Consider the following 27,933-nt stretch of genomic DNA (forward strand, 5'->3'; position numbering starts at 1 on the left):
ATTGTCACATGAGTTCATGTTCTGACACCTGAGCTAATGTTTTTAGCTTGAATTAAAAACAATTTACAGGGCTGTTAAATAGGAGCTACATTATAAGAAGCAGTCAAAAGAGAGCAGAATTGCAGAAGAAAGGCTAGTTTGATTAGTGGAATGTTACGGGCATTAAAACAGGAGAGAGAGGGTCATTAACAGGTGTGGAATGAAAAGTTTAGAAAGAATCACAAAGGTCAAGGGTATCAAATTCATGCAGCCCCATGGGCCAGCTAAGGGTCACTAGATCAGTCTGTGGGCCCTATCAAGACTGACCCCCTGTGCTGCACTTAGGTCCAGTACACATTGGCCCTGTTCTCAGCCTGTGCTGCACGTGGCATGTGGGTGCAACCCAGCACTGCACATAACGCACAGCACAGGAGGGCTGGGAAGTCAGCTGCACGTGGCACCTGCACCAGTCTGGCCTTGCACACTGGTTCTGGGGCCAGATCAGTCTGGGTCAGGTCCAGGGCCGTCTATACACAAAGAAGCCAGCACAAGGATTGGTCTGGTGGTACACTGTATGCAGCCCAACCCCTACTCCCAACCCCACCATGTTGGCTGCAGTGCTGGGTCCAGCCCACATGCTGCATGCAGTGCACACCCAGTGAGGCCCAGTGCTGGCATGCTGCTGAGGTAGATTATACTTAGCCAGGAAGTCAAGTGACTCCTTCACTGTTGTCTGAACAAAAATGCTGCTACCGCTACCAGGCAGTTGGTTTAAATTTTTGGTGCAGCAGGAATCAAAGCAGAGGGAGTGGGTGGGTGAGAGGGACCAGGGCCAGGTCCTGCAGCCCCCTGCCTGCCCCATCAGTGCCCAAGCTCCAGGTACTGCCCATGAGAGATGGCAGCTGCTGTGACTGGAGCAGAGCACAAAGCTCGGTTCCCCCTCCTCCACAGGTGGCACAGCCAGAGTGAAGCCCATGGATGGGAGTGGGTGTGGGCTGCCCATTGTAGGCTCAGGGCTCCCTGCCCTGCTACCCTCCCCCAAATGACCTCTGCAGCCCAGTGGGAGGGACCCAGCACAGGAGGGTGAAGAGGCTCAGTGCCATTGCCGGGAGCCCCACACCAGCTGTGCTGCCATGGCGAGGTGCCCCCTGCCCACCTGGGAGCAGTGGGGGTGGCTGTACAGAGTTGCATCTCCTGCTACTGCTGGGCAGGCAGAGGGCACTTTGTCATGCCAGCACAGCTGGTGTGAGGCTCCTGGAAATGGCAACAAGCCTCTCCACAATGCTCTGCCCTCCTGTGCCATGGAGGTCTCCTGGGGGAGGGCAGCAGGTTGGGGAGCCCCAAGCCTGCAGTGGGCTTCCCACATCTGCCCTCATCCTGCACACAAATCTAGGGGGCATGAACCCCCCCACACACTCTTCCCTCCCTTGGAGTGCACACAGCAGTGGGCAGACAGCCCCCTTGCCACCCCCAGGATGAGCCGCCCAAGGCTACATCCTGCTCCCCAACCAGGCCTGTACATTTCTGCCCTGGCCCTGGCCCCCACACACCACCCTGGCTGGGCAGCACCCCCCACCCCAGTCTTGCCCCATTCCTTCACTCCTTCCTTCCCTCACTGTAGGGTCCTTGATCTGCTCTTCCTCCTTCCTCTTCCCCCCACCAATAAACTTACCTGCAGGGATCTGTGAGAGCTGCTCTCCATCCTGCCTGGCTGTTACGTCCATGTGTGCACACACACATGCACTTGGCGCCCCCTGTCTGATTACCCTCATCCTGCTCCCCCCAGCCCCAAGCAGCTCTTTGCAGCTTGTAACTCTGCCAGCCTGCAGGGGGAACCTGCTGTTCCCCACATTTTCTCCTTTGAAAGAGAATATCCATGTTTTTCTCCTTAAAAGGAGAAAATCTGCATTTTTCTGTGGTGAACAGAAAACCCAGGTCCCTGCTCATAAGCCCCTTTCAGGACCAGGCCATTGAGAGGACAGTTGAGTCCATTTATGGATTTCAGGCTGTGAGAGCAACAGCTCATGTTCTTACTCGGTTAGTAGTTATGATAGCAATGAACATAATCCCAAAAGAATTAGTTGACTTTACTACACTGTCTCTGGACAGAGTCGGTGTCCTGAGATGCACCAGTTGTAAATAAAAGGAAAAAATACAGACCTAAGAAGAGAAGCAAATAAGTCGTAATATTTTTCCATGCCAAGCATAATGTCTTACTGTTATTTACAGTACCGCTTTCTCAGTTTTTTACTTGAAATGAACAAATTGAGTACATGTGGAATCAGATGAACTCTCCGTGCTTCATGTTTGGTTAACTTTACCAATTAGATGGATTCAAAGAGCACAGCATGCTGGTAATTAAAGATTACTGTTTTCCCAAGCTCTGCACCTTTTTAGTTTTATTATGTTTTAATAATCAACATTTTAATAACTGAAAAGAGATCTCTGGAAAATACGGCTGTTAACATATTTTAATCTTAATGTCATATTAATACAGGCCAAAGAGGAGGGGAAGGGTGAAGTTCATTTTTTAATTTAAATACATTGTGAAATCCAGATTAATTTTATATTTGTCAGGTAGCTGGAAGAATTTCAAAGAATGATTGTAAATAGCGAGGGGTTTATTTTTGGAAAGGATGGCAAGAGATATGGAAAAGTGCCATATTTTTTGTTTGCAAAATATCCTAAATTGCTTGAGACAACACCTCTTTCTCCCAAGGGAGATGGGGGGAAAAGACTTATATGCTGCACTAGATTTTCTTTCCTTCACCTAATGTTAGAAAGACAGTTACAAACAAGTATTCTCACAAGAATTCTGCTGTGTTATATTCAATTTACACTTTGAATGGAAAATGCAATCCACTTCATAATTCAATTTTCATTGAACAATAAACCCACCTGAGCCAGTTCAGAGCTGCTGAGGTGTCCATCACTGTTTATATCCAAGTACTTAAACATATCTTCAACTAAGAAGCGCTTCTGGGATGTTTTATCCTCTACAGTGTTGCCCAGTTTGCTCTGGCGATGAGCTTGAAGGTCCAGGAGAATGCTTTTAAGCCGACTGTAGTCTGCCATTGTGCAAGTGTCACCTAAAAGACAAAGATTGTATTACTGGACCATCTTGATCTGCATAAAGAACCGAACTTCTAAAGGGGAGAAGAAGACATAAAAAAATACAGCTCTCAGATGCTATCCTTTAAATAGGCCCCATAGTCATTATCCTTTGCAATAGCTGGCTTTTAAAATAAAACTTGCCTTCAAGACAGTGCCCACAAGGTACCCACACTTGTGGGTACTCCTTGATTGGAGAAAGGCTAATGGACATCACCCTGACAGAAATGCACCCTCACTGAGGCATTAGGCAGTCAGTGGCATTTCTTTTCTGTTGCTTTCTGGCAGAAGCTACAATCATTGAGTCACCGAATATCTGGACTCCGCCTGGCCTTTGGATTCTGTCTCAATGGTCTGAAGTGGGGATGGGAGGCCTTGGACAGCCTCCACTCCTCCATACTTTTGCCTAGACACATGCATCAAAGGTCTTGGTGTGATGGTCACAGGACTCTTTGCAAGCAGGTTCATCAGGGATCTGACTAGACCCCTTACACATACATCATGATCCAAAGGATTGATGGTTGCCTACTTTACCTTCAAGAAACTTTTTTATCATGTAATCTTGAAGGATTTTGGTTAGCAGGTTGCCTACTAATCCCTGCCCATGCCAAATTTACTCTACTCATTCTTTAAAATAAATATCAAATAAATGCCCATGTCCCAAGAGTCTAAAGTAAATATAAAACCTAACCAATATGAATATAAAAAGCTTTGTGGTCATAAATAAGTGCCACGCTGGAGCACTGTACCATGCAAAATGTGGAGTTGCCCTGTGAATGTTGACTAAAAACTATAAGGTTGTTTGGCAAATAAGGCATGAAATGCACTGTGACACTAACTATTTTATCTCACTGGTAACATGCTTGAGAGAAATCAAACCTTAAATCCAGCTCAATCTGATAAAGTGGTCAGATAGGATAGATAATAAAAGGTGACAAACCTAAGGGCTGACCTAAAACTCCTATGTCATGGTGCTGACTGTGCACATTGTTTTACTGGGGAATGTGATTGTGTTAATCCTTGAGATACTATCCAGGACCAAATTCTATTCTCAGTTAAAATAGTGTCCTCTGAGCAGTTATTTGGAAGGAGATCAGTAACTCTGAGAGCAGAATCTAACTTATAACATTTATGAGCTTTATGTATTTACTGATGCAGCACTGCTAGAATAGAGAAATCAGTTCTCCAATGCTTTCCCTCTGATGCGCCTGGAAAATATCATATTCAGATTTAAGTGGCTTAGTCTTCAGGATCTTATTCTGTTTAATTCATTACAACAAGGGCTTTAAAATACTGCCTTTTAAATGTGAAGCCCATTATTTTATTCATGTGTTAGGTCTGAGAGGCCCAATCTCATTGCAGGACAGGAAGGAATAGCTTGGGTACATGCCAGGAACATGACAACAATGACTTCTAGAACTGGCCTTAAGGGTGGGCAACATGGGTGACCATGAAGGGTGCTGGAGTCAGGGAGATGCCAAACACACACACACACACACACACACACACACACATACACACACACCCCCCTCATGCTTACAGCAGCATTCTCCCCCCATCCTGCCCCAGCCAATAACCAATCCCCACCCCAGGCAGGAGAGGTAGTGCCCAGGCCAGTCCACCCCCTGCTTCTAGCTACTGCTCAGGAAGAGATAGGCAGTGTGGGCACATGCGAGGAGGGTGGCACCTGCTCCAGTCCACCTGCCTTGCTCCTGCACAGCAGCAATGTTGCATGCCTGCCCACTTGCTGCATGCACAATGCTACTCTGCCTCCCTATAGGACTGTGCCCTGCACCCCTGCCTACCTGCCTCTGCCTCTGCTTCCAGCAGTGCCACTGAATTATAGAATCACAGAATCATAGAAAAGAAGGGTTGGAAAGGACCTCAGGAGGTCATCTAGTCCAACCCCCAGGGGAACACAGGACCATCCCTAACTAGATCATCCCAGTCAAAGCTTTGTCTAGCCAGGTTTTGAAAACTCCCAGGACGGAGATTCCACAACCCCTCTGGGTGACCTGTTCCAGTGATTTACTACCCTCCTGGTGAGAAAACTCTTCCTAATATCTAACCTAACCTTCCCTTGCTGAAACTTGAGACCCTTACTCCTTGTTCTGTCATCTGCCACCACTGAGAACAGTACAGCTCCATCCTCTTTCAAATCTCTCTTCAGGTAGTTAAATGCTGCTATTAAATTCCCTCTCAGTCTTCTCTTCTCCAAACTAAATAAATCCAGTTCCCTCAGCCTCTCCCCATAAGTCATGTCCTTCAGCCCCCTCATCATTTTTGTTGCCTGAAACTCTCAGTCTGAATCAAATCAAGAGACCCATTAAAAGGTCTGAACCAAATCAAAGCCTCCAAATCGATTCAGAAAAGATTCAGAGATTTGGAAGGCAGGCTTGCAGGAAACAGAAGCTGAGAAGAGGGAGGGGGAAAAGGGGGAAGATATTGATATCTGTTGCTGGCCAGTGACTGTGATCTTTCCCTGAGTTCCCTTCCAATCACAGTGCTCTGGGGGAGGGGTGTAGAAACAACATATAAGGCTGTGTGTGAAGTGATCTAGATATAAAAACTCATGTTCTCAATACAGACATTGGATTTATGATGCACTATAACCTGCCTGACATCTGACTCCCCAGGTACCTCTTCACTTTTACCTGCTACATCCCCCTGCCCTGCCCCCCTGCCTTTCTCTCATCCCCTGATGCCTCAATTTACATTTTAACCGACTGGCTTTCTTGCCTTCGTTGCATGCCAGCTTCTGGCTTCTTTACTATTCATTCCGTGCAGGAAGAGCACACACAGCAACTGCAGATGCTTCCTCAGTCTGACGAAGGGTTTTTAAACCCCAAAGCTTGCCAAGATATATTTCTCCAACTATTCAGTTGGTTTAATAAAAGATATCACATCTACTCAAAGAATCTTAGACCGACACGGCTACAAACAGAAACCCAGTTAATACACACAAGTAACACGAGTTTTGCTTTCAACAGTTTGAGCTGCACTTTCACAGAAGCCTCTGAACCTATCTCTTTGAAACCTGGCAGGTTTCATGCCCTTGGAAGGGGCTACCATCCCTGCTGCATTCATCCCACTCTGCCTTAACACATGCAAGTGATACGAGTTTTGCTTTCAGAACCTTGAGGTGCAATTCCCAGAATCCCCTGCACCATCTCCTTGAAACTTGTCAGGCTTCATGCGCTGTTTTCATCCTGCTCTGCCTTAACACACACACGACATGAGTTTTGCTTTCAACAGTTTGAGGTGCACTTTCACAGAAACACCTGCACTTATCACTTTTATGCTACCAATACTGCTGTTTTCATCCAATTCTGCAAAAAATGACAAAGTTATAGGTATTGTAGTGATTCCCCATTATAGTCTACGGCCGGATCACACTGAATCAGCGCCAAATCTTTTGAATCGAATTTGGCCAAATTGATTCAGGACAGTGATCCAAATCACCAAAGTGAGTCACTGTCCCCCGAATCAACCAAATCCAAATCAAATACTGGCCACTTCACACAGGCATAATAACCACCCAAATACCCAGATTCTGGACACCTAGCATGTCCAGTTTTTCCAAACTCTCTGTTGATTTATGTTACCATTTTGTTGACTAGTTTGTTGGGAGAAAAGACAGAAAGGAATCAAAGACAGTGCCCCCCTGTGGCCCCGCTCCATCATAACTGGATTCAGACGCCAAGTAGGAAATTTAGTTCTTTAATAGCAGACACACATTCTGAACATTTTTGGTCTTTAAAAATACCATAATTCTACAAGGTAATGCAAGGCATTCAGGCTTCAGGTGGCAATTCCCTGTCAGTGTCCTAGTGGGAGAATCTATGATAAAATTAATATCCAAACAATATATTGAATGCTTGTTTTTTTTGACAGCTGCTGTCAAACACTTATTTTCTGACAGCATCTTGGCCCTCGGGAATATTGAGGCCACCTCAGGACTGGTTTATCAAAAGTTCCTTCAACTGCTGGGATTGCCCGAGAGTGGTCCAAAATACTCCTCCCACCCCCCTTTTTATGATATCCACATACATTTTATGATATACACAGAGTTTCTGATGCCTGCTTTTAACTTGAGAGTGAGGGATGGAATTCATACGCTTTTATCTCATGTTATGCTAAAACTAGGCTGCTAAGATATTATTTTCCTGTCTTGCTCATTTATATTTCAGCATCTTTCCCGACACTGGGTCAACTGATTCCCATTCTGATGGTCTATGTTGCTTTCCAGCATGTGTTTACTTAGAGAAAATCAATTGCCTTATTCACTCTAATCAAACAATTCTGCAGTCATAATATCTGCATGTCTGTGGATACTCTGCTAGTAGATTCTTCTTCCCCTGTTCTGGAGAATTTTCCTCTCTCCAGCAAAATCTTTATCTTAGACAAACACCCCAAGCAGCAGGGACAAAATCTGTCTAGTTTGCTTCTAGATCTGTTTATCTTTCTTGCTGTGGTTTCTTTCCCCATTTTAACAAATGATAGGCAGACCATGAGGTGACACCTAGTGCTGTGTTTGCACAAACCGTTCCATCCTAAGGGGTTATTATTGATTACATAGGGATGGAAGAGATCACTGGGGTCACTAAATCCAGGCTTCTATTGTTACAAGTAAACGCATAGCATAATTCTATTCATAAACTTTTCAAGCTCCATCTGAAAGCCAGGTAGTTTCTTTTTCACAGTACTTCATTTGGAAAACTTGGAGAAGCTTACTTCACTAATGGCTAAATGTCTTCTTCTCATTTTCATTCTCTCAGTCATTCAAGCCATGGTTTAGACTGCATGCAGTGTCCAAAACATGCACTTCTGTGCTGAGAATCTGATTAAAAAAACACCCAAGCCAATCGAATTCTTTCAACAGACTTTGTTTCAGCTCCTGAATAAAGACAATTGAAAAATTGCTTCATTTATTGAATATCGTTCACCCTGAACACTCCCCGAGACAGAGGACTTATGGAAAAAGTAATGCATTTACATGAGTAAAAACCACTATCATCATGCATTTATAGATCATATGTATATAAATGCATGATGATAGGATTTAAATATATTTAAATGTGTTTAATCAATGTTAGTAGCATATATTAATATTTAATGTATAAAATATTAATATAGCATAGATACATCAATAATATGTAAGCATATTTAATACCTAAAAGTATTAAATGCACTGATATATATTCTATATATGTATGTTATATTAATAGCATATACACATGCGTAAGTATATGAGAGCCAAAATTAAAGCTGCATAGAAAATATTAATGTGTTTTTAATGCAGTTCCTCCCCACGCACCCTTTGGAATTAATTATTGCACTGCTTCATTCTTCAAAATTTTCAACATCCTTATCAGGCAAGTAACCCATTTTCTTCTTACTATTGAGACACAGCAACGTGTGCATCTTCTACTGAATTCAATGGGAGCTTTGTACTTAAATTCAGTGGACCTAAGACTTTAATTACTGGTTCCAGTTTGATGTATAGTGTAAGCCATTCAGCCATTACACTCTAATCTGCAAAATTAACTTGATGCGACAAAGTGCCAGGAATGTTGTGGCTTCAGCCAAAAGAGAGCACAGCTATGCATTTAAAGAAGTTTTAAAAAATGACTGTGTGTCAACGTAAAGAAACATATCAAAGTTGAAAAGAATGAGAGCTCTGTAGCTCCATTTTTTTTTATAACTAGGACTTGCTCTGAACATGTTGCCAAATCAAATGAAACAGACCTGTTTAGGGAATGGGTGTATAACTATGAACTCCACATTCTGCCTTCCGAACCTTTTGAGTCAGACGCTTTGTTTGTAGTATAAATACCACTAAGTAATTAGGATGCTCATTGACGAGTCCTCTGCTAGGGATCTGCAAAGGACCTCACTATATTATATCACAAGCTTATCAATGCATCGTCATTTTTTACATGTTGTGTGTATTACCTGTCTCAGTGAATCCCCATTTGGTTAACCTGCTGCCAGAGGCTGTTAGGGAATTTTTTAAAGTGCTTATGCCCACAGATACCCAGAGAAAATTCTGCGACATACATTATAAAGCCCTTGGAAAGATTTAGGTGCATGCCTATGCTGGCATATGAATTTGACCAGAACTGTATGTATATAAGATTCATAGATGTTAGGGTCAGAAGGAACCTCAATAGATCATCGAGTCTGACCCCCTGCATAGGCAGGAAAGAGTGCTGGGTCTAGATGACCCCAGCTAGATGCCTATCTAACCTCCTCTTGAAGACCCCCAAGGTAGGGGAGAGCACCACCTCCCTTGGGAGCCCATTCCAGACCTTGGCCACTCGAACTGTGAAGAAGTTCTTCCTAATGTCCAATCTAAATCTGCTCTCTGCTAGCTTGTGGCCATTATTTCTTGTGACCCCCAGGGGCACCTTGGTGAGTAAAGCCTCACCAATTCCCTTCTGTGCCCCCATGATGAACTTATAGGCAGCCACAAGGTTGCCTCTCAACCTTCTCTTGCGGAGGCTGAAGAGGTCCAGGTGCCCCAGTCTCTCCTCGTAGGGTTTGGCCTGCAAGCCCTTAGCCATATAAGTGGCCTTTCTCTGGACCCTCTCCAGGTTATCCACATCCCTCTTGAAGTGTGGCGCCCAGAATTGCATGCAGTGTTCCAACTGCAGTCTGACCAGCACCCAATAGAGGGGAAGTATCACCTCCTTGCTGCTGGTCGTCATGCATCTGCTGATACACGATAAAGTGCCATTAGCTTTCCTGATGACTTCGTCACACTGACGACTCATGTTCATCCTGGAGTCCACTAGGACTCCAAGATCCCTTTCCGCTTCCGTGCCACCAAGCAGGTCATTTCCTAGGCAGTAGGTATGCTGGACATTTTTTCTCCCTAGATGCAGCATTTTGCATTTCTCCTTGTTGAATTGCATTCTGTTGTTTTCCGCCCATATGTCCAACCTGTCCAGGTCTGCTTGTAGCTGTTCCCTGCCCTCCGGCGTGTCCACTTCTCCCCACAGTTTTGTGTCATCCACAAACTTGGACAGAGTACACTTCACTCCCTCGTCCAAGTCACTGATGAAGACACTGAAGAGTATCGGTCATAAGGTATGACTGTTGGGTATAGTTTTGAGGAATGGGGCACCTGACTGCTATTCATCTATGCTGATTCCTCTTCTTCCCCATCCCAGGAAGTTGCTCCTTTAACTGTAAGCAATTCTGTAACAGAATTCTGTAATTCCACGTGCTCACCATGCCTTAATACCTCCTTTGAAAAGTCCATGCTCACCTACATTGTGCTCACATCTTCAAGTAAGATGTTAGGTAGGGTTTTAAGCCCACGTGGGGTTTGAAAATGTGCTCCTTAAATTGCAGAAAAGATCAGTCTCAAAAAGAATAAGGGAAATCACAGCAAAAGTTGGAAATCGCCACTAGCAGCAGCTCCCAGAGGCTTTGCAAATCCTATCATATTGAACAAAACCCACTTAGAGGACCATCATGTTGCTTTTACTTCCACTACTATTGCTGCCATGTCCAGTGTTGTGGGGGAACTGTCTAGCAAAGAGCTGTCTGACTGGCAATATAACAGCATGCTCCTGAAGACAAACTAAAAAAAAAAAAAATATTATTTTTTAATAGAATTATTTTTCCTTCCCCCAGTTTAAAACAGCATAAGCTGATCATTATGGTAACAAAAACAGCAGCAGCTTTCATTTATATCATTGCCAGCTGAATTAGTTCCAAACTCCACAATCATGGGGAAAGAGGCAGAGATTGATGAGTATTTAACCCAAACGAAGTGAGGCATATCCTTATCTTACAAACATAGCCACAGTATATCTACGAATAACAAACACAATCAAATTTTTAAGGTTTCCCCCAAAGACAAACCTTCACTCCCAAGGATGAAGTGTGAGGTTAGCCCTGTCATGATCTTTCCCCTCAATGCTTCCCCTCTACCCCCAGACATGATCTTGTCTTCTTTTTTTGTCTGTTGACTCCCCAGCATTAATTTTAGGAACTTCATTGGAATGGGGAAGGGATTTACCATTAAAAACAGGGTGAAAGAACTGACCCAAACTGACCACATGCATGACGCAGAATCAAATGGGTTTTGAACATGGAAGAGTTTCCTTTTGCTAGTCTGAGAAAGTTGAATTTTAGTGGCACAGAAAGTGAATCTTCACAAACAAAACATTATCTATTTACTGTCCTTCCCTTCCCCTTCCCCTCCCACCCAGAAATAGCAAGCAAGCAAGCAAACGAACAAAGAGTGAAAACAATACTGGAGCTCTTCCTAGCCTGCACTGAGCCAGGCAAAGGTCTGCCAACAAATAAGATTTGCTATTGTTTCCCCAAGACTTAGCTCCATTGTCATTGTTTGGTTCTTTCGACATTTCTTCTTGGCCATAGCAACTAACCTCTAACAAACTAAGACATGAAGGTATGCACTTCTTATATATCATAAGAAATACCAAATACTTTTCAGTTCTCCACCACACATTAAAAAACAACCCTGGTGTGGTTATTTAGGCATCATGGGCTCTCAGTTCTCAGATACTGGTACAACTCTTCATATAAGCCACAGCAGTTTTCAGTAACCTCTGGGGCTTGCTCCTAAGTATCAGAGGTTAAACAGAGCCTCAGTTTAATTAATATTAGCATATATTCAAATTAACAATCCTTCAGTTTTAATAAAATGTATTCAGGATGAAACTGACCCAAGCAACACCCAAATTTTGTGTATTTTCCAAACCCAAACCTGAATCAGGGCTCACATTTTGCAAACTGCTCTTGTTTTTATAGCTAAACAAAACCAAGTGATGGATCCAGACTCTGAACCTTTGAAATGCAGTGTTGCATCCACATTTTATAGCTTTAGCTTCTAATTAGGATGCTATTACCCGGTTACTCCATGGATCGCATTTATCCATGGTGTGACTCAATGGATTTTCACCAAAAAAGATTACTTCAGTACCATGGAAAATAAATGTCAAGGACAGTCAGGGTTACTCTTCTACCGCTCTTTCTTTCCTTTTGTTGGAAGTGATGGGTCTTTTAAACTAGTAATGTTCACCACTGAGAGGCTAGCAATCCTGTCTTGGAGTTGGTTTATACAGGGCTTACTAAGGACAGCTGCTGCATCCTCTCTTCTTTCTTCCCTCCTTGCTGTCAATGACACTTGTAATCTTCTTACATTGTGCCTGGAATCCACCTGTTTTAAGTACGAAATACTCACTTCCTCTAGCTTTCTAGCAGCACCACTGTCTCTTGTGCACTTGCTGTTCTTTCCAATGTTAAAATCATGCCTGTTAAAAAAAACAACCCCCCCCCAAAAATAACAAAAATGTAGAAATACCATTTCTATGCCATCTCACTTATTCCCATTCTTGCCTCTGCAATGGCTTCAACATTCAAGTGCCCTGCAGTGGCTTCCTTTACAACATGAACTGATCATTAGCAGTTTATATCATCTCAGACTATTCGCATTGGTAGGTCTTCTTAATAGATATCTCATGTCTGGATTACCTTGTTAGCAGCTCCTGGGGCCCTGGATTCTTTTTTTTAATTGGAACCCAGCTTAGATATGCCAGACTTACAAGTTTCATATTTCCAGCTGCTTCTTTTTTGGGGCCTGGTCTTCTGGCCTGCACAATGGGAGGTGAACGCCAGTTAAGCCAACATGGGTTTTGAGGGAATTCTCTCCTTTTATAGTTTAAAAATTTTGGAAATGTGGGAGCTGCTATACATTTGAGATCGCAGATGGGCAAAACCCAGCCCACGGGGTGGATCTGGTCAGCAGTGGACTCCATTTCCCAGCCACCCCTGTGCATGGTTGGGGCCGGTCTTCATGGAAACCCCAGCTGCATCTGCATGTGAAAGCTCAAGGCTGGGGTTGCAATGGAGACTGGCCCCAGCCACACTGGCAGGGAGCACAGCAGAGCAAGGCAGGGGGCTGCTCCAGAGCCACAGGAATCTTGCGATGGGGGCAGTTTGCTCCAGAGCCAGGGCAGAGCTGTGATCTGTAGCCTGCATGCTCCAGGCAGGGGTGTCCAGGCAAGGCATCATCGCTCTGCCCCTTCTCCAGACCAGGCTTTCACTGCTGCAAGGAGCTGATCTCCTGCCTGCGTGCCCCTGCCTGGAGCATACAGGCCCCATCACAAGATCCCAGTGGCTCTGGAGCAGCCCTCTGCCCTGCTCTGCCATGCGCCCTGCCAGCGTGGCTGGGGCCAGTCTCCATGGCAACCCCAGCCTTGAGCTTTCACAGTGCAGTTGTGCCTGGTGTCTCCATGGAGACTGGTCCCAGCCATGTGGGCAGGGGCTGCTAGGAAATGGAGTCTGCGTGCCGGCCAGATCAGGCATTTTGCCCACCCCTGTCTTAGGTACTTACATAATACAAATTACTGTAGTATCTAAATATTTTACCATATTCAGTGTGTTTGTTCTTGAATCTGTGAGGTTAGGAAATAGGATAGTTCCCCATTTTACAAATAGGGAACCAAGGCACAGGCAGTAGAAGTGTCTTTTGACCATGGTCAGGAACTGACCTCGCCAGCCAGAGTAGATGTCTCCCAAATCCTAGATTAGCATCTTAAGCCCTTAACCACCCTTCCTTTCTGATATTCTTTTTTAGGTAAACCTAGAAAACAACTTTTTGTCAGAATTATCCAATTTGTCACAGCTTTTTTTTTTTTTTTTTACAGAGACAGTTTGGTTTCAGTCAAGCTCATGAGACCCCTACTTTGTTTCCCCCTGGCTCACTCGGGACCCAAAAGGTCTTCTGAGTTACTGGGGAGCCTGGACTTCCAAGGCAAGAACCCCATGACAGTCCTGGGAGAGCTGAGTTAGGCAGTCTAAGAAGCCAGCTGTCCTAAGGGTTGGGGATTCATGGAAGCCCTTGGATCCTATGTTCCCACAAGTATGTCCGACATGCTTACAAAAAGTCAGGAGCTTGAAAGCTCTGGCTGATCTGGGTATTGGATCTCTCAAGACCCAGGGCTGAGGAGTAGCTTGGAAGTGACAGACGCCGAGTTCAAACCTTTCAGGTCTACAAGTCAAGAAGAGTTCTTCAAGTTCTGCTTAAGCCCACCAAAATGGAATTTCATTTTGGAAACATAAAATTAAACTGTTTTGATCTTTCACCACAGATGTTTCTGAAAAACTTCCTCTATTCATTTGCCAAACATCCTGGGACTATTTGCTATAGCTGGTTTCTTATCATTTTCCTTTCTTCACCGTAACCTGGAAAAAGTTTTTAATGTCATAGTTTCTCCTATGCCTGATTTCATGGCTTATTATTGAATCTATTCAGAAGTGTCTCAGAGCTTCATTTAGCAGTGGAATAACATTAAGTGAAAAACATCACTTTAGTTTGACCTTAAGTTCTTATTAAAGTTCCCTCCTGATAAATTCAACACATTATAAACCTGAACTACAGGCATCCTGAGAGCCAACTGTAGTCAACTCCTGAACTAGAGATCAGCAGGAGCATTTGCAATTGACCCGCTGCTACAACATGCATATGGGAAACTTCTAAATTACATATTTAAGAGCCCCATTATTATTTGCCTTAAAAATCAGCTCTTCGAAGATATGTGCCTGATTCAAATGCCTTCAGATTCAGAAGAGGCTGGAATTCTGATCTAAACTTTGCAAATCAAGACTGATTCAATAATGAGCTGAACCAGAACATCCTACATGAACACCTCTAAACTCCATGACCGTGCTCTCTCTAAACATTACTCACATGTTGCATACCCAAACCACAGCCAAAGTGTGTCTGCTCAGACTGAGAGCTGTTCAGGGGCAAATCATTAGGGCCACTACGGTACTGGGGCATGTGAAAGATGCAGGCATCACTAAATCAACTTAAGGTCTCATATTAAACAGAATGAATGTCTCCATTAAACGTCAAGTATGGTAATGGCTATAAATTATCACCAGCTTTAAGTCACATCCTGATGAAGTGGAGCATATGCTGCCTGTTACTGGATCACAGAAAATAAGAGAAGAGGTGGAGAATGTAAATTCTGTCATACTGGAGTATACATAAGGCACTACTGAACCAGGGACACTTGGGAGTTACTACAGCAGCTACTGCAGGGGCAAAGGAAGAGAGCTAGATTGGGCTGCTGGCATCCTCCAATCTGACACATGATCCCAGTGACCCTTCCTTTGATAACACTTGGATAAAAGAACCAGGCTGGGCTCTCTTTGCTTCTCAGGCCTAATGCCTGTTTTCCCAGCAGCCCATTGTCCCTCCACCATTAGGGGACCTGGATCTCTCCCAGTTCCCACAAATATCCATTCCACTGCCATGAGAGAGATGGGCCAGGCTCCCATTTTAACTTGAGGTCCTACCAACACTTCCTCCCTTCTGGCAATGGAGCTGGACTCCTCTAAAGTTAATTCAGCTCCCATTTGCAATACAGGTTTGTCTTTCAGTACACGACCACCCCCTGCTTTATTCAGTGCGCAGCATGATGGAGCCGAATTAAGGACATATGGACAACTATAAAATCTTGCTTAACTTGACAAGCAAAATAACGTTTTTTTACACTCATTTCATATGCATAAATAAATGTAGTTACTAATAAAACCAAGGTGGCAGGTTACACGAGCTCCAGCTCAAGCTGGACCATATGATCTTTAAAATAAAAAAAGTTGCTTTCCTCATTTAAGAAGATTTTCTGAAGTATGTGCCACTTCTAATGATGACTGCTCATAAAATATAGAGCCATGCAATTTGCAGTAATCTTCTGTCTGACAACCTTAAGCCTTCCCCAGGAAGAGCCGCGTGGTTTTTGATTTCCTGTGGCATGAGAAGCTACAGGCACAGAAATGCCTTTGTTTCCCTAATACTGCTGGAGGTCAATCTGTCTCCTTTCTGCGATATGTGTATCCTGCTTATAAGCACCTACAAAACGAACTGCTTGTGACTTTCGAATGAATCTCACGCAAGGTGACTTTCTCTGCATGCACTTTGGATAAAAAAAAGCTGTATATTTGCCAAGTTCAAAGAGTGGGATTTCTGTAAAATTTGTCATAAATAATCCAAATAAAGACTTATCCTTTAGGAACATACTGAAGTGGCACTTCAGTCCTACCCCCAGCCCTCTCCCTGTGGTGTGTGTTGATGTTGCATTACTTGGGATGAAGCTGAAACGGAGTGAACATACTGTAAAAATACCAACATATAGAAAAGTCTTTGATTTTCCTCTTCCCTGCTGTGGGAGATCTCTGAAGAAACAAGGCCTTTTTTTATCTGTTTACAGCATTTCCAAAACTGTTGATGCCTGGCAGTGTTTATATTAAAAAGAGAGAGAGCGCAAGAGAGAAAAGAAAAAAGAAAAAGAAAAACAGAGTATTAAGCTTTGATTGCAAAAGTGCTGCGAACAACACCTGTCACATTTACATGCTCTGTTCACTCGGAGCTATTCTGTTTTTTGGGGGGGGGTTTTGCGATGTTTTATAGCAGCTATGCAATTCATTCTGTTTAGCACTTCTGCATGCTTTGGCAGATAAAATATTGATCAGCCTGCCAAGAAACATAGAGTGTGATTCTATTTTCATGTCAGAATTTGGTAATGAACTACATTTATCAAGCCCATCCTTTCTGCAAAAGGTCAGTGGTGAATGTGGCTAAATTGCAGTGACACCTCATTAATCTAGCTCTCTCAATAATTGCCCCCTTTGAAAAGTCTACTCTGGGTTTTTGTGAATTGTAGCAGATTATTAGAATGGGATCCAAGACCAATCCTCCATTCATTTTTCGAGCCAAGGCACTAACAAGGAAATAGCAGCTTTGGGGATTAAATGTCCTTCAATCTGATGCTGTTAAAATAAAAAGGAGGAAAATGGAAGTTTCTTTGATAGATAATCTGACTTTGCTGGAAAATATTATTTTGCCAGGTGCATTACCATGTGGTAAGTAAAACCTCAGGAATGAACTGAGGATTCATGTCGAGCTCCATTCCCAAATACTTTTGTTTGTGTTTAACTTGAAGTTAATAGGGATGTTCTCAGTGTGTGAACTTAAGTACATGCATGAATCTTTGCAAGATTAGAGCCCTGCATTAGTACAAGCAGCTGGATCTATTCTAATTTTTATCCATAACAGCAGGAGATCCATTATAAATAGTTGCCAGAATCAGATGCCATTAAAATCAATGGCAAAATTCCATCTTTGCTAGGGACCAAATGAAGATATTTCAAAAGTGCAGGCTAATTCAGCGAGAGATTATGAAGCTGACCCTTTTTTTTTTGGACACCAGAGGACACTGGGGTTCTGAAGACCTCTTGTGGAAGTATTTGTTCGTTCTCCTTTTATCCAAATCCAAATCTCTTTTTGCCCTACTTGTAGTAGCTACTCATACAACTTGGAAACATTAAATGGCAGCAGCTATCTCCCAGTCTTGGCCGTAATCTTCCTTTATGTATTTAAAGCTTTGTTGCTTACCCTAACTCAGCGCAGATTCTCTTGCTGCCTGAAGCTGGTGAGTTAGGATGTCATGATTGGGAATCACATTAGGAGCTGTCAACCTCCAGCCAGCATGCTGAATTACACATGATTATCTATCCGCATGCTCAGCTGTAAAGCAATTGAGAGTGCTGTACACGGCACAGCTGCAGTGAGATATATGCCTGTAACTGCAGTACTGTGCTAGCGAGGGAACTCTTGCCCCAGCTACTCCAGTGGGTGAGGCATAATAACACAATGCTTGAAAACTCCAGAGAAGGTGAACTCCAGTGCCACTAATTTTCAGGGCAACCTTTCACCACCACCAAATGTGGTAATAAAGAGGTGTTTGGAATAGGTTGAAGAGTGTCATTTCTACTGCAGAAGGCACTGAAGGTGTCATTTTTGTCAGTTCCTTTACAGCACGTTGGCTATTTTAGGCAGCATGTCAGGTTAGAGAATCACAAGTCCTATGGCAGTTTCTCAGCTTTACGAGGAAATTCACCCAAGAAAGCAATGCTAAAATCAGCTTTGCTTCCTTTTCCTTTTATGTGGGGGGCAAAAAATATGGTAATGGCCTTAAATTAGGGTTGGCAACCTGGTAAAATGATTGGTCAAATCTTGACCAGTCATTTGACAGATCAATTGGCCATATATAGAGATGGTCAACTGAAAGATCAGTTGACCATTAGGCCTGTGTGAAGTGGGTAGTATTCACTTCGGATTCAGATTTAGCCAATTTGGGGAACAGTGATTCGATTTGGTGATTCAAATAGCTGTCCCGAATAGATTTGGCCGAATCTGATTTGGAGATTTGGCTGCTACCGAATCAGACGAATCTCTGAATCACACAGGCCCCATCCTCAGCTCGCTCTTAATGGCTGACCCACCCGCCCCAGCTCCCGGCTCTTTGAACCCCCCCCCCCGACTCACCAGTTCCTGCAAGGGGCAATCCCTTCTGCCTCCCCACTGCCCTATGCCACACGGGGAGGCTCTGCCATGAGCCCCCCACTCCCCATGTGCTGTCCCAGACACCCCATGGCTGCCCTGCCTGGCCCAGCTCCTGGCCCTTTAACAAAAACAAATTAAAAATCCCACACTCACTGGCTCCTGCCCAGTGGGGGGGGGGTGATCCCCACTGCCTCGCACTGTGGGGGGGCTCTTCCATGAGCCCTGAGAAGCCCTGAGGCCACTGTACCAGCCTCTGAGACTGCAGTTGTTTTGGTTTTTTTAAGGCCTGGGAGCTGGGACGGGTGAGGCAGCCATGGGGGGGCTGCAAGAGCTGTGAGGGGGCTCGTAGCAGAGCCCCCCATGCAGTGTGGGGCAGTGCAGGGCAGAGGGAATTGCTCCCTCACCAGCAGCACCCGGTGAGTAGGGGCTTTTTTTTAAACAACCAGGAGCTGGGGCAGGCGGGGCAGCCATGGGGAGCTGGGAGAACGGGTGGGGGTTAGAGGGGTTGGGGGGGGCTGGGGGAGCAGGCAGGGGATGGAGCCTGGTAGGGGACCCCACCATGGTTCCCTCCCCAATCCTGCAGCCCCCCACTCCCCCGCTCCCTAGTTACCAGCATGGAGTCCAGGTCCAGCTCCTTGTGGCAGCAAATGGGGACAGCTTGAATCTCTGAAGCTCTCTGAATCTTTTCCAAATTGATTCAGAGCTTCGAATCAATTCGGACCTTATAATTGGTCCCGATTCGATTTGTTTTTGGAGATTTGGCCACCGAATCATGCCAATTCTTCTCCGAATCGAATCAGCACCCAAAGCTTCACATAGCCCTATTGGCCGTATATTTGAAAGATCAATTGACCATATATTTTTTACCTGGTCAAAGATTATAGCATTAAAAAAACCCAAAAAACCTACTTTTTGTAGTTTTCTTGGGAGAAATATGATTTTTATTGATTTTTGACACATTTGTTAATGGGAAATAAGTGTTTTTTCTATGTATTATTTCAACCTAATGGCAATTTTTTACAATTTTTGATGATATTTGATTGGTCAATTAACTAAACTTTGTTTAACCAGTCAAATACCTGATAAAACTGCTTAAACTGATACAATGAAATGCTTCTGAGGGAAGGGGCAATATTTTGGAAATTAATTTTACAATACAGAAAAAACTGTGTTTTCTCTTATAAAGGTGGAATGTTGAAGTTAACATCCCAATTCAGACGTCTTCAGACTTTGCCAGCTTTGTTTACTAAGCTATATCACAAAGATACAGTTTGATTAAGCAGGCTGAATGTGACATATGCCGCAGGTCTAGGCATTTTACTGATTTTTTAAACTATATTTATAGTTAATTTCAAGAAGCAAAGAAGGTGTAATGCTGGAAGCATTAAAATAATCCTAAATAAAATTTTATAAAATCTGAATTTATTTAAGTAAGCCTCAATTTGTGCACAGTTATGACCAAAACGCTGAAACACAGAGGCACATTTGCATACAGGAAAAATAAGCGGGTACCTGCTTACCTGAAAGTGTGAAAATGTGACCTTTAAGCATCAGGCTGTTGAATCTGAGTAGCCTGGTGACTGGAACTAATAATACACTGACATTTTAACATTGCCAGTTTCATAGTTGGTAGGGTCAGAAGGGACCTGGGGAGATCATCTAGTCCGACCCCCTGCTGTGGCAAGAAAGAGTACTGGGGTCAAATAATCCTGGCCAGATGTTCATCCAGCCTTTTTTTTAAAAGACCCCCAGGGTAGGAGCCAGCACCACTTCACTTGGAAGTTGGTTCCAGATCCTAGCTGCCCTGACAGTGAAATAGCGCCTCCTGATGTCTAGACTGAAACTACCCTCCGTTAGCTTGTGTCTGTTGTTTCTTGTAAATCCCGGGAGTGCTTGGTGGAACAGGGACTCCCCAATACCTGCTGGTCCCCCTTGACTAGTTTGTAGACTGCCACTAGATTCCCTCTTAGCCTTGTCTTGTGGAGGCTGAACAGGTTCGGGTCCCTCAGCCTCTCCTCGTAGGGCCTGCTCTGCTGCCCCCGATCATGCGGGTGGCCCTCCCTTGGACAGTCTTTGACTCTACCAGAAGGAAGAAGTTAGGTAAAGGGAAATATGGAATAAACATTATACTTCTAAGTTTTATTGCACATTCCATTTCCACACACAAACATGCTCACTAAACATTTCCCTATGACTTTTTTTTATTTTTTAAGCTTTTTGTTTCTTTCCATACCCAGGGCAGATCAGGTTTTTTTTTCTTTTATTATTTTTATGCTGCCAGCTGAAGAGCAGAAAGGTTCAGCTTCTCTCTGCAGAACATGAGCAAAGAGTTAATTGACCAAGAATCCATCAACTCTGTTGTAATTTGGCAGCATATAGCATCAATGTACTAAGGCAGTGACAGACTCTAGAGGCCCAGGTCAAATTTGGAGAACCTTTGCCAATTAGAAGACCCTTGACAGAGGCTGTGTTCTGGGCTGTAGCAGCAGCAGCTGGGGTCAGGCCAGCTATGGCAGAAGTGGTTGCTGGGCCCTCTGAGTGGGCACCTGGGGCTGGTTCCCTGGTTGCCCACCACTCATTACACTCCTAACCCCTGTGAATTTTGAGCCACTTGATTTTATGGATTCAAGACGAACATTAGCCAATGAACCTAATCACATGAACCCTTCATTGGTTCTGATAAAGTATCTTACACACTTCTGCCCCAGATACACTGGTATCACTGGGCATTTTTGCACATACTCTGGGGGTGGAGCAGGCGGCGCTTTAATAAGAGCGGTTCTGAGAGCCTCTCTAATTAAAGTGCCATAGTGTCTCATGTATCGGCATCCCTGCATTTCAAAATGGTGCAAGGGGTGCTTGAACTAAAGCTTATTTGACAAGTTTTAGTTCAAGCGCCCCTGCCACCATTTGGAAGTGCGCAGTTGCTGGTACACGCTGCTGGAGTGTGGGAATTGCCACGCTCCAGAAGATTAATCACAATTACAGTGTATCAGAGCAGCTTCCAGGCTCGTGTACAGACACTCATTGCTTGTAACTCACAAACTGTTGTCACTGATGGGTTACCTTTAATTCTTGTGTGTTCTTGTACTGCTATACATTGCATGCTGCAAACCACTCTACCAGCAGAAAAGGATCTGAGTGCTCTGGAGCACAAGGTAAGAACAACCAAAAACATATTGTCCACCTCTGTTGTTATCATCTTTGAAATGTTTCAGCATTTACTTTTAAGAAAAAAAATGACTTTTATTAATTTTCATTAATCAAATAATGGTTCTTAAAGCATAATTTGCTTTGTATTAATTTATTTCATTCTTGACGCTGGAATCCCTGAATTCTATTTTTCAGCTGTACTACGGCTACTAAGCTTTTCCTGTCTAGATCCAAGAGGTCCTTACAATTTGCCCCGTCACAACCCAATTAATCAGTGCCCATGCCACTAGCAAGAGATACCATCCTCATTTCACACACAATAATCTGATCAACTAAGGGTTAAAAAAAATCCTTGCCAGGGACTTAAATTTATGCCCACATCACAACCAAGAAACGAAACTTAAGCTTGATTTATGATTGGTCAGAGTAAACGGGGATAGCCCTGCCATAAATCCCTGCAATTGGTCAAGAAACAAGCTCAAACCCCTCACACATAACAGGCAGGAAACCTGACCCACTACCTTGTAACCTGATAGCAACCTGAGAGCACAAAGAACTGCTGCTTGCCAGAAAATTAAAGATTCCACATAGCAGTTCATCATTGGACACCTCCGTTAGTTACCTCTGTCTATAAATAGTTTAGCAACTTCTGCCTAAGTGGGAGACCTCTGGGGAATCTCTGAAGAGAAACCTGAGCCCATCACCAGAGTGACTTAGTGGACTGTTCAACCACTAATGACCCCCGTCATCGTAAATCTTGACGTATCAAAGCCCTGCAGGAATGATAGCACGTTCCGGCACCACGTTCATAATCGTTTTTGACTATAACCCAAACCTGTACGCTTGACTGACTGTAATAGATGCAACTGTAACGGAACAAAGGCTCAGCCTGCGTCGCACGTCACTATCTGGGCGACGTAAGTAAACAATCTCCTGTAACCAACACGCGTCTGTGCCTGGTTAATTTCACCCCATCCATCACTACCCACCTGTTGAGGCAACAGTTTTACTGCTCCGGCTCCGGTGGGGGGGTCAGCAAGCGGCTGCTGGCGGCTGCTCTGATCCCGACAGCCCCTACCCTTTTTTATCCAAATAAATTTTTCCCCAATGCTGATAATTCTCATTAACAACTCTTCAGCCTTGCTCAGTATTATCCCTTCATCTTCCCTTTGGTTCAATAAAGCAAAAGTGAAATAAAAGAAGTCTGGGATAGTGAAATAGTTTTCTATATGTATTTATTTACACTGTATTCTATGAGGTCTAAAAGATAAGAAGTGAGGTTGTATTTTAGCAGAACATCCAACCTTTACATGAATAAAAGATCACAGAATTAGGCCCTTGATAGCATGGCTGTTTCTCAACCTTCTGCAAGACGATATAAATTATTACTTAATTCTAGAATTTTAGGACATTGATAACACATTCCCTCCTACCCTCCACAATGAAATACAGGACTGTGAGATGAATATTGCAAATCAAAATCATCTAGAGTGGCAACAAGAATTAGCTACATACTGCATAATATAGAGTAATGCTGCCTTACAATAACTGTATTTTAGGTAATGTTTCCATAATGTCTAATAACCTATTGCTACAGGCAGTTTTGTTTTTTCCTCTTCTTCTTCTTGCCTTCCTCAGAAGTATAGGGTGTTGGCTGCAGCCAAAGCTGGGGATTTTGACTGGACTAAAATCCAGTGGTTCTTCATTGGAGGGGCTTGCCTTCCACTCAAAGTCAGACCAATCACCACATTTGGAATCAAGAATTAATTCTACCTCATGCTATAGACTGTGGGGAGCTTTGCTTTCCTATGTAGTGATGGCAGGGAGTAGAAGACCCTCTTCCTCAGTTCTGTTGAGTACGCTTTACCAACCCTTGATATGGCAGAACAGTGACAGCTCTCATCCTCCCGCTTTATCTGTGTCAGGTTAGGATGCTTCTGGTGTCTTGCAATTGTGTGGCATGGTTGATTGTGTGGTTTTAAGAACAGGTTATACAAAACCTTGCATGGGATGGTTTGGCTATGGATGATCTTGCCTCAAAAAGGGAGCTGGACTACATAACCTCTGGAGATCCTTTTTAACCCAACTTTTCTATGATTCTGTGATTCAAGGCAAACAACATGCTGCTGCAGCAATCACATAAACTAAAGACCATATTCCAGACTAAAAATGATACATACACAGCATAAACTGAATGCCCTGCACGTGACATTTAGGCACAAAGCAGTTCATTTTAAAATGCTCTCATTGCAGTGTTGCCCTGCTGTCTGCCATTTAGTCCTTCAAATTTGAAGTGCTGACTTTTTTTCCTAATTTGAATGTACAAGTTAGCTGTAACTTTACCAGAGTTTCACTTAAGAGGAGCAGGTGCTTAACATCATGTAAATTCATGAACATTACAGCTGCTCCTGCTGAAAAAAATGCAATTAACAATAAATGCCAAAATCAACTTGCTTATCTTAAGGATATGTTTCAGGTAATAAGATACATAGTTATCAGATATCCCTATTATTTAAAACATAATGGGACATGTGCCAAATAAGCCAGGAAAATGAAAAAACATATACATTGAGATGTGGCTGTAATAACTGGACATTTACAAAGTGGAAAAATTACATTTACCGTATGATTTATTATAGTTTTCTTTTATCACCGACTAAAAACTTACCCAGAACTGCATTGCTTAATAACTATGTAATTATATTCAGATATTATGATTTTTAATGTATTTATTAAACAAATAGATTTTACTACTAGCTTAAATTGCTACTACTAGCAGTTTTCAAACATCAACAAATTTAATTAATCCTCCAACTTTACATCTGTCTTACCCCCAAAGGACCAGAAAAATTATGGGCTTTCTTGGAAAGTCAACAACTCAAGGGATTTTGTTTACCAAGATGGAAAGTTAATTTGGAAGTAGGGTCCTTTAGAGAGAACACTATGGATGCGTCTATACATGGATTTACTCTGACTTAAATTTGCTACATAGTAAGTGGGAATAGGCTGGCATCTACATGTGCAGTAGGGCTCTGTGAAACGGGCCCTATTTGATTCAGATTCAGGTTCGGCCTGAATTGGGGACAGTGATTCAATCCATTGATTTGGATCACTGTCCCTGCTTCGATTCAGCCAAATGCGAATATGAAGATTCAATGCTGATTCAGCGAATCGGCAATTCATACACAGGCACATCTTTAAAAGTTTTTTCTACGTACCTTGAGGCAGTAGGTGCGGATTGTGATTGGTGAGGTGCTGGGGCGGATAGAGCATCCCACAGGAGCATGGGGGTGCTCTCCAGCATGCTCTGCAGCAAACCCAGAAGTGGACTGGAAGTATTTCCGATTCACTTTCAGGTCTGCCAGAGAGCGCATAGGGGATCCCCCCTGTACCCCTCAGCTCAGTGGTTGACCACAGGGGGCCCCAGGTACCCCCCCAGACCCATGAGGCACCAGTTGCTGAGCCAGGGGGAGAATATGGGGGGGGGGCAGCACACTCCCTGGTAGACCAGGAAGTGGACCGGAAGTGCTTCTGGTCCACTTCTGGGTCTGCTACTAAGCGTGCTGGGGAGCCCCCTGTGTTTCAGTGGGATGATGAATCTGCCCCACCATTGCAGCATTCAGAGCCCCTGCTACCTAGGGGTATGTAGAAAAAATATTTAAAGCTGTATCTATGTCCAAATCACCAAAACTGCCCAAATCTCTCCAAATCAATTCGGAGAGTTCTGATTCAATTCAGAGAGATTAAAGGGCCCTCTGATTCCATTCAGATTCAGAGATTCAGCCACTGAATTGGGCCAAATCTCTGCTGAATTGAATCAGGGACCAAAGCTTTGCACAGTCCTAATGTGCAGGCATTAAATCTCATTAATGCTGTGTGTGGACTGACTTGGAACTAAAGTTAGTCCCAAGTCAGTCCACATACACAGTGGTACTGCGCAGTAAGGCATCTCTATGTGTGGTACTGTATGATGCAGGTATCCAATTTATGCTTAAGTTGGCATAAGTCACCATATTTACTGTGGAGTACGGGCATGCATGTGTAAATGGGTGCCTGTACTGAGCAGTAATTTCTGTTACTGAGCAGTAAATGTGCATGTGTAGATGCATCCTGTTAGTAGCACATATTGTGCTGAGTATGGAAATGGCAGAAATCATCACAGAGGATAGGGATTAGTTGGTACAATGCAGGTGGGAAAATGCATGATAAATGCAACTCATCAAATACCTATCACCACCTCATGTGTCTATCATACATTTATAGACGTTAAAACTAGAAGAGACCATATTGATTCACTTAGTCTAACCCGCATTACACAGGCCACAAAATTGTATGAAATTATTCTCACATCCGTTTCATAACTTCTGGTTGAGCTCTAGCACATGTTCAAGAAAGGCATCCAGACTTGATTTAAGGACCTCAGGTGATAGAGAACCCTGAAAACTGTACACCAGCTAAGTTGTTCAAATGGTTTTATACGCTCAAAGTTAAAAACATGTTCTTACTTCTAAGATTGTCTCATTTTAACTTGTATGCATTGCATCCTGTTAAGATTGATTTAGCAGGTAAATGCAGATAATAAATCCTATATCTCATAAATCATCTCTCCATCTACACTGTATGATAGAGTCACTTCTTAGCCTTCTCTTAGATAGACTACATATATTGGATTTTTTGATTGTCTCATGGTGGAGCAGGTGTTCAAGACCTTGAATCACTCTTGAAGCTCTCTTCTGAACCCCTTCCACTTAATCACCATAGACACATCAGTGTTCTTGCGAATAAAACTTCTTTCTCAACTTCCATTTAACATTGCTCTGGTTATACATCAAAGGATCACATTAACTTTCTTAGCCACTACATTGCATTGCAAGTTCCCATTCAGTAATCCAAAGTGACTCTCCATCCCCCTGAATCACTGCTTTCTAAAATCCAGTACCTGAAAAATACAAGATTGCTAAAACAGCATTCATACACGTTTGTTCAAATTCTATATGGATGTTCAAGCAAATGTTCAGTCATTATGTACAAATAGTTGTACAAAAATCAGGTTTTGCTAATATTAATGTTTGGGAAATGAAAATTTTCTATACAGTATCTGCACTCACATGCAAACAAATGCATTCCTACTGTTATTTATTATTCCCTGCCTTTCCTTTTTTTGGATTTCATGCCCCTGTTTAAAAAATAAAACTCACTTTTCTATTCAAAGAGAACACACAACACTATGAATACAATACATGAATAGGAGTACCAAATAGTCAAGGCAAACAGTTCACAAGTGACCTCAGACTAAAAAATATTTATCCAAGCTAGTCAATGAATATGCACAAAAACTGAAATCACAATCAATTTACAAATGATTTTCAGACAGAAATTATTTAATTTATTCACAATAAATAATACGCCGGCTCTACAGCATAATCACCCCTCCATCTACACAGAAATTTGAGCATGTATAAACACACTCACATACACAATTGCGTGCATCTGTTGTGCACTTTCCCAATTACATTGTCTCTTTAGCATGTATTGTTTTTCTTCATAACAACTATTAAGCTAAATTAGTCATGCTGCATTCTAAGCTGCAGAGAAGGGCGGGAAGCAAATGTGCCTTACACAGCTGTTTTTAACAATGACAGGAAAATAAGCTTAAAGAATGTCTAATTACCTAAGATCCCAGCCCAAAACAAATTCACGGCATAATGAATTGATTCAATTATTGAGGAACAGTATACTGAAATAGCTGGGGAGGGTGGTACGGGTTTTGCATAGGTTTCTATAAAATAGAATGCTTAGTTTAACCATGCTCGCTGCTGTGACGACCACAGCACCTTATGGATAGCAACATTTTCTGGTCACTGCTGAGAAAACTGTTGATCACAGGAAATGGGTTGCAAGAAATAGCTTTTGGATTTGGGGTCAATCTTCCTAAGATGTGCATAAGATAATTAATGGGCTGCATAATTAAGAGTTATTCTTGCTACCTATCATTATATATAGTAATGTCCCTGGGTACTCTTCCAAACACTTAGGGACAGTCCCTCACTGTTTCCTTGTGCTCCTTTATCCTTCTTTCCCTGTTGCTTTTTGCCTTAAATTCAGATTGTAAATTCCCTAAGGTAGCAATTATTTTTTTAGTTCTGTCTTTTGTACAGCACAACATGGCCCTGGTCCATGATGGAGTCACTAAGGTGAGCTACAAAGAATAACAAGAAAGATCTCAAAATCTAAATGCGACAGGCAAGCTTAACTGGACAGAGCACATGAACAGCCACATTATACAACCGACATAC

At 43.1% G+C, this 27,933-nt stretch overlaps 1 protein-coding gene across 1 annotated transcript in view; it reads right to left on the reverse strand.

Moving 5' to 3' along the window:
• Nucleotides 1-27,933, reverse strand: part of FSTL4 (follistatin like 4) — a 535,417-nt gene that overhangs the window by 232,236 nt on the left and 275,248 nt on the right. Inside the window, exon 6 of the mRNA XM_059712862.1 lies at nucleotides 2,878-3,068. Coding sequence (XP_059568845.1) covers nucleotides 2,878-3,068 — 191 coding nt within the window. The remainder of the gene's footprint in view (nucleotides 1-2,877; nucleotides 3,069-27,933) is intronic.

This window comes from Alligator mississippiensis, chromosome 9 (assembly GCF_030867095.1).
Source record: "Alligator mississippiensis isolate rAllMis1 chromosome 9, rAllMis1, whole genome shotgun sequence".
NCBI classification, from domain to species: Eukaryota; Metazoa; Chordata; order Crocodylia; family Alligatoridae; genus Alligator; species Alligator mississippiensis.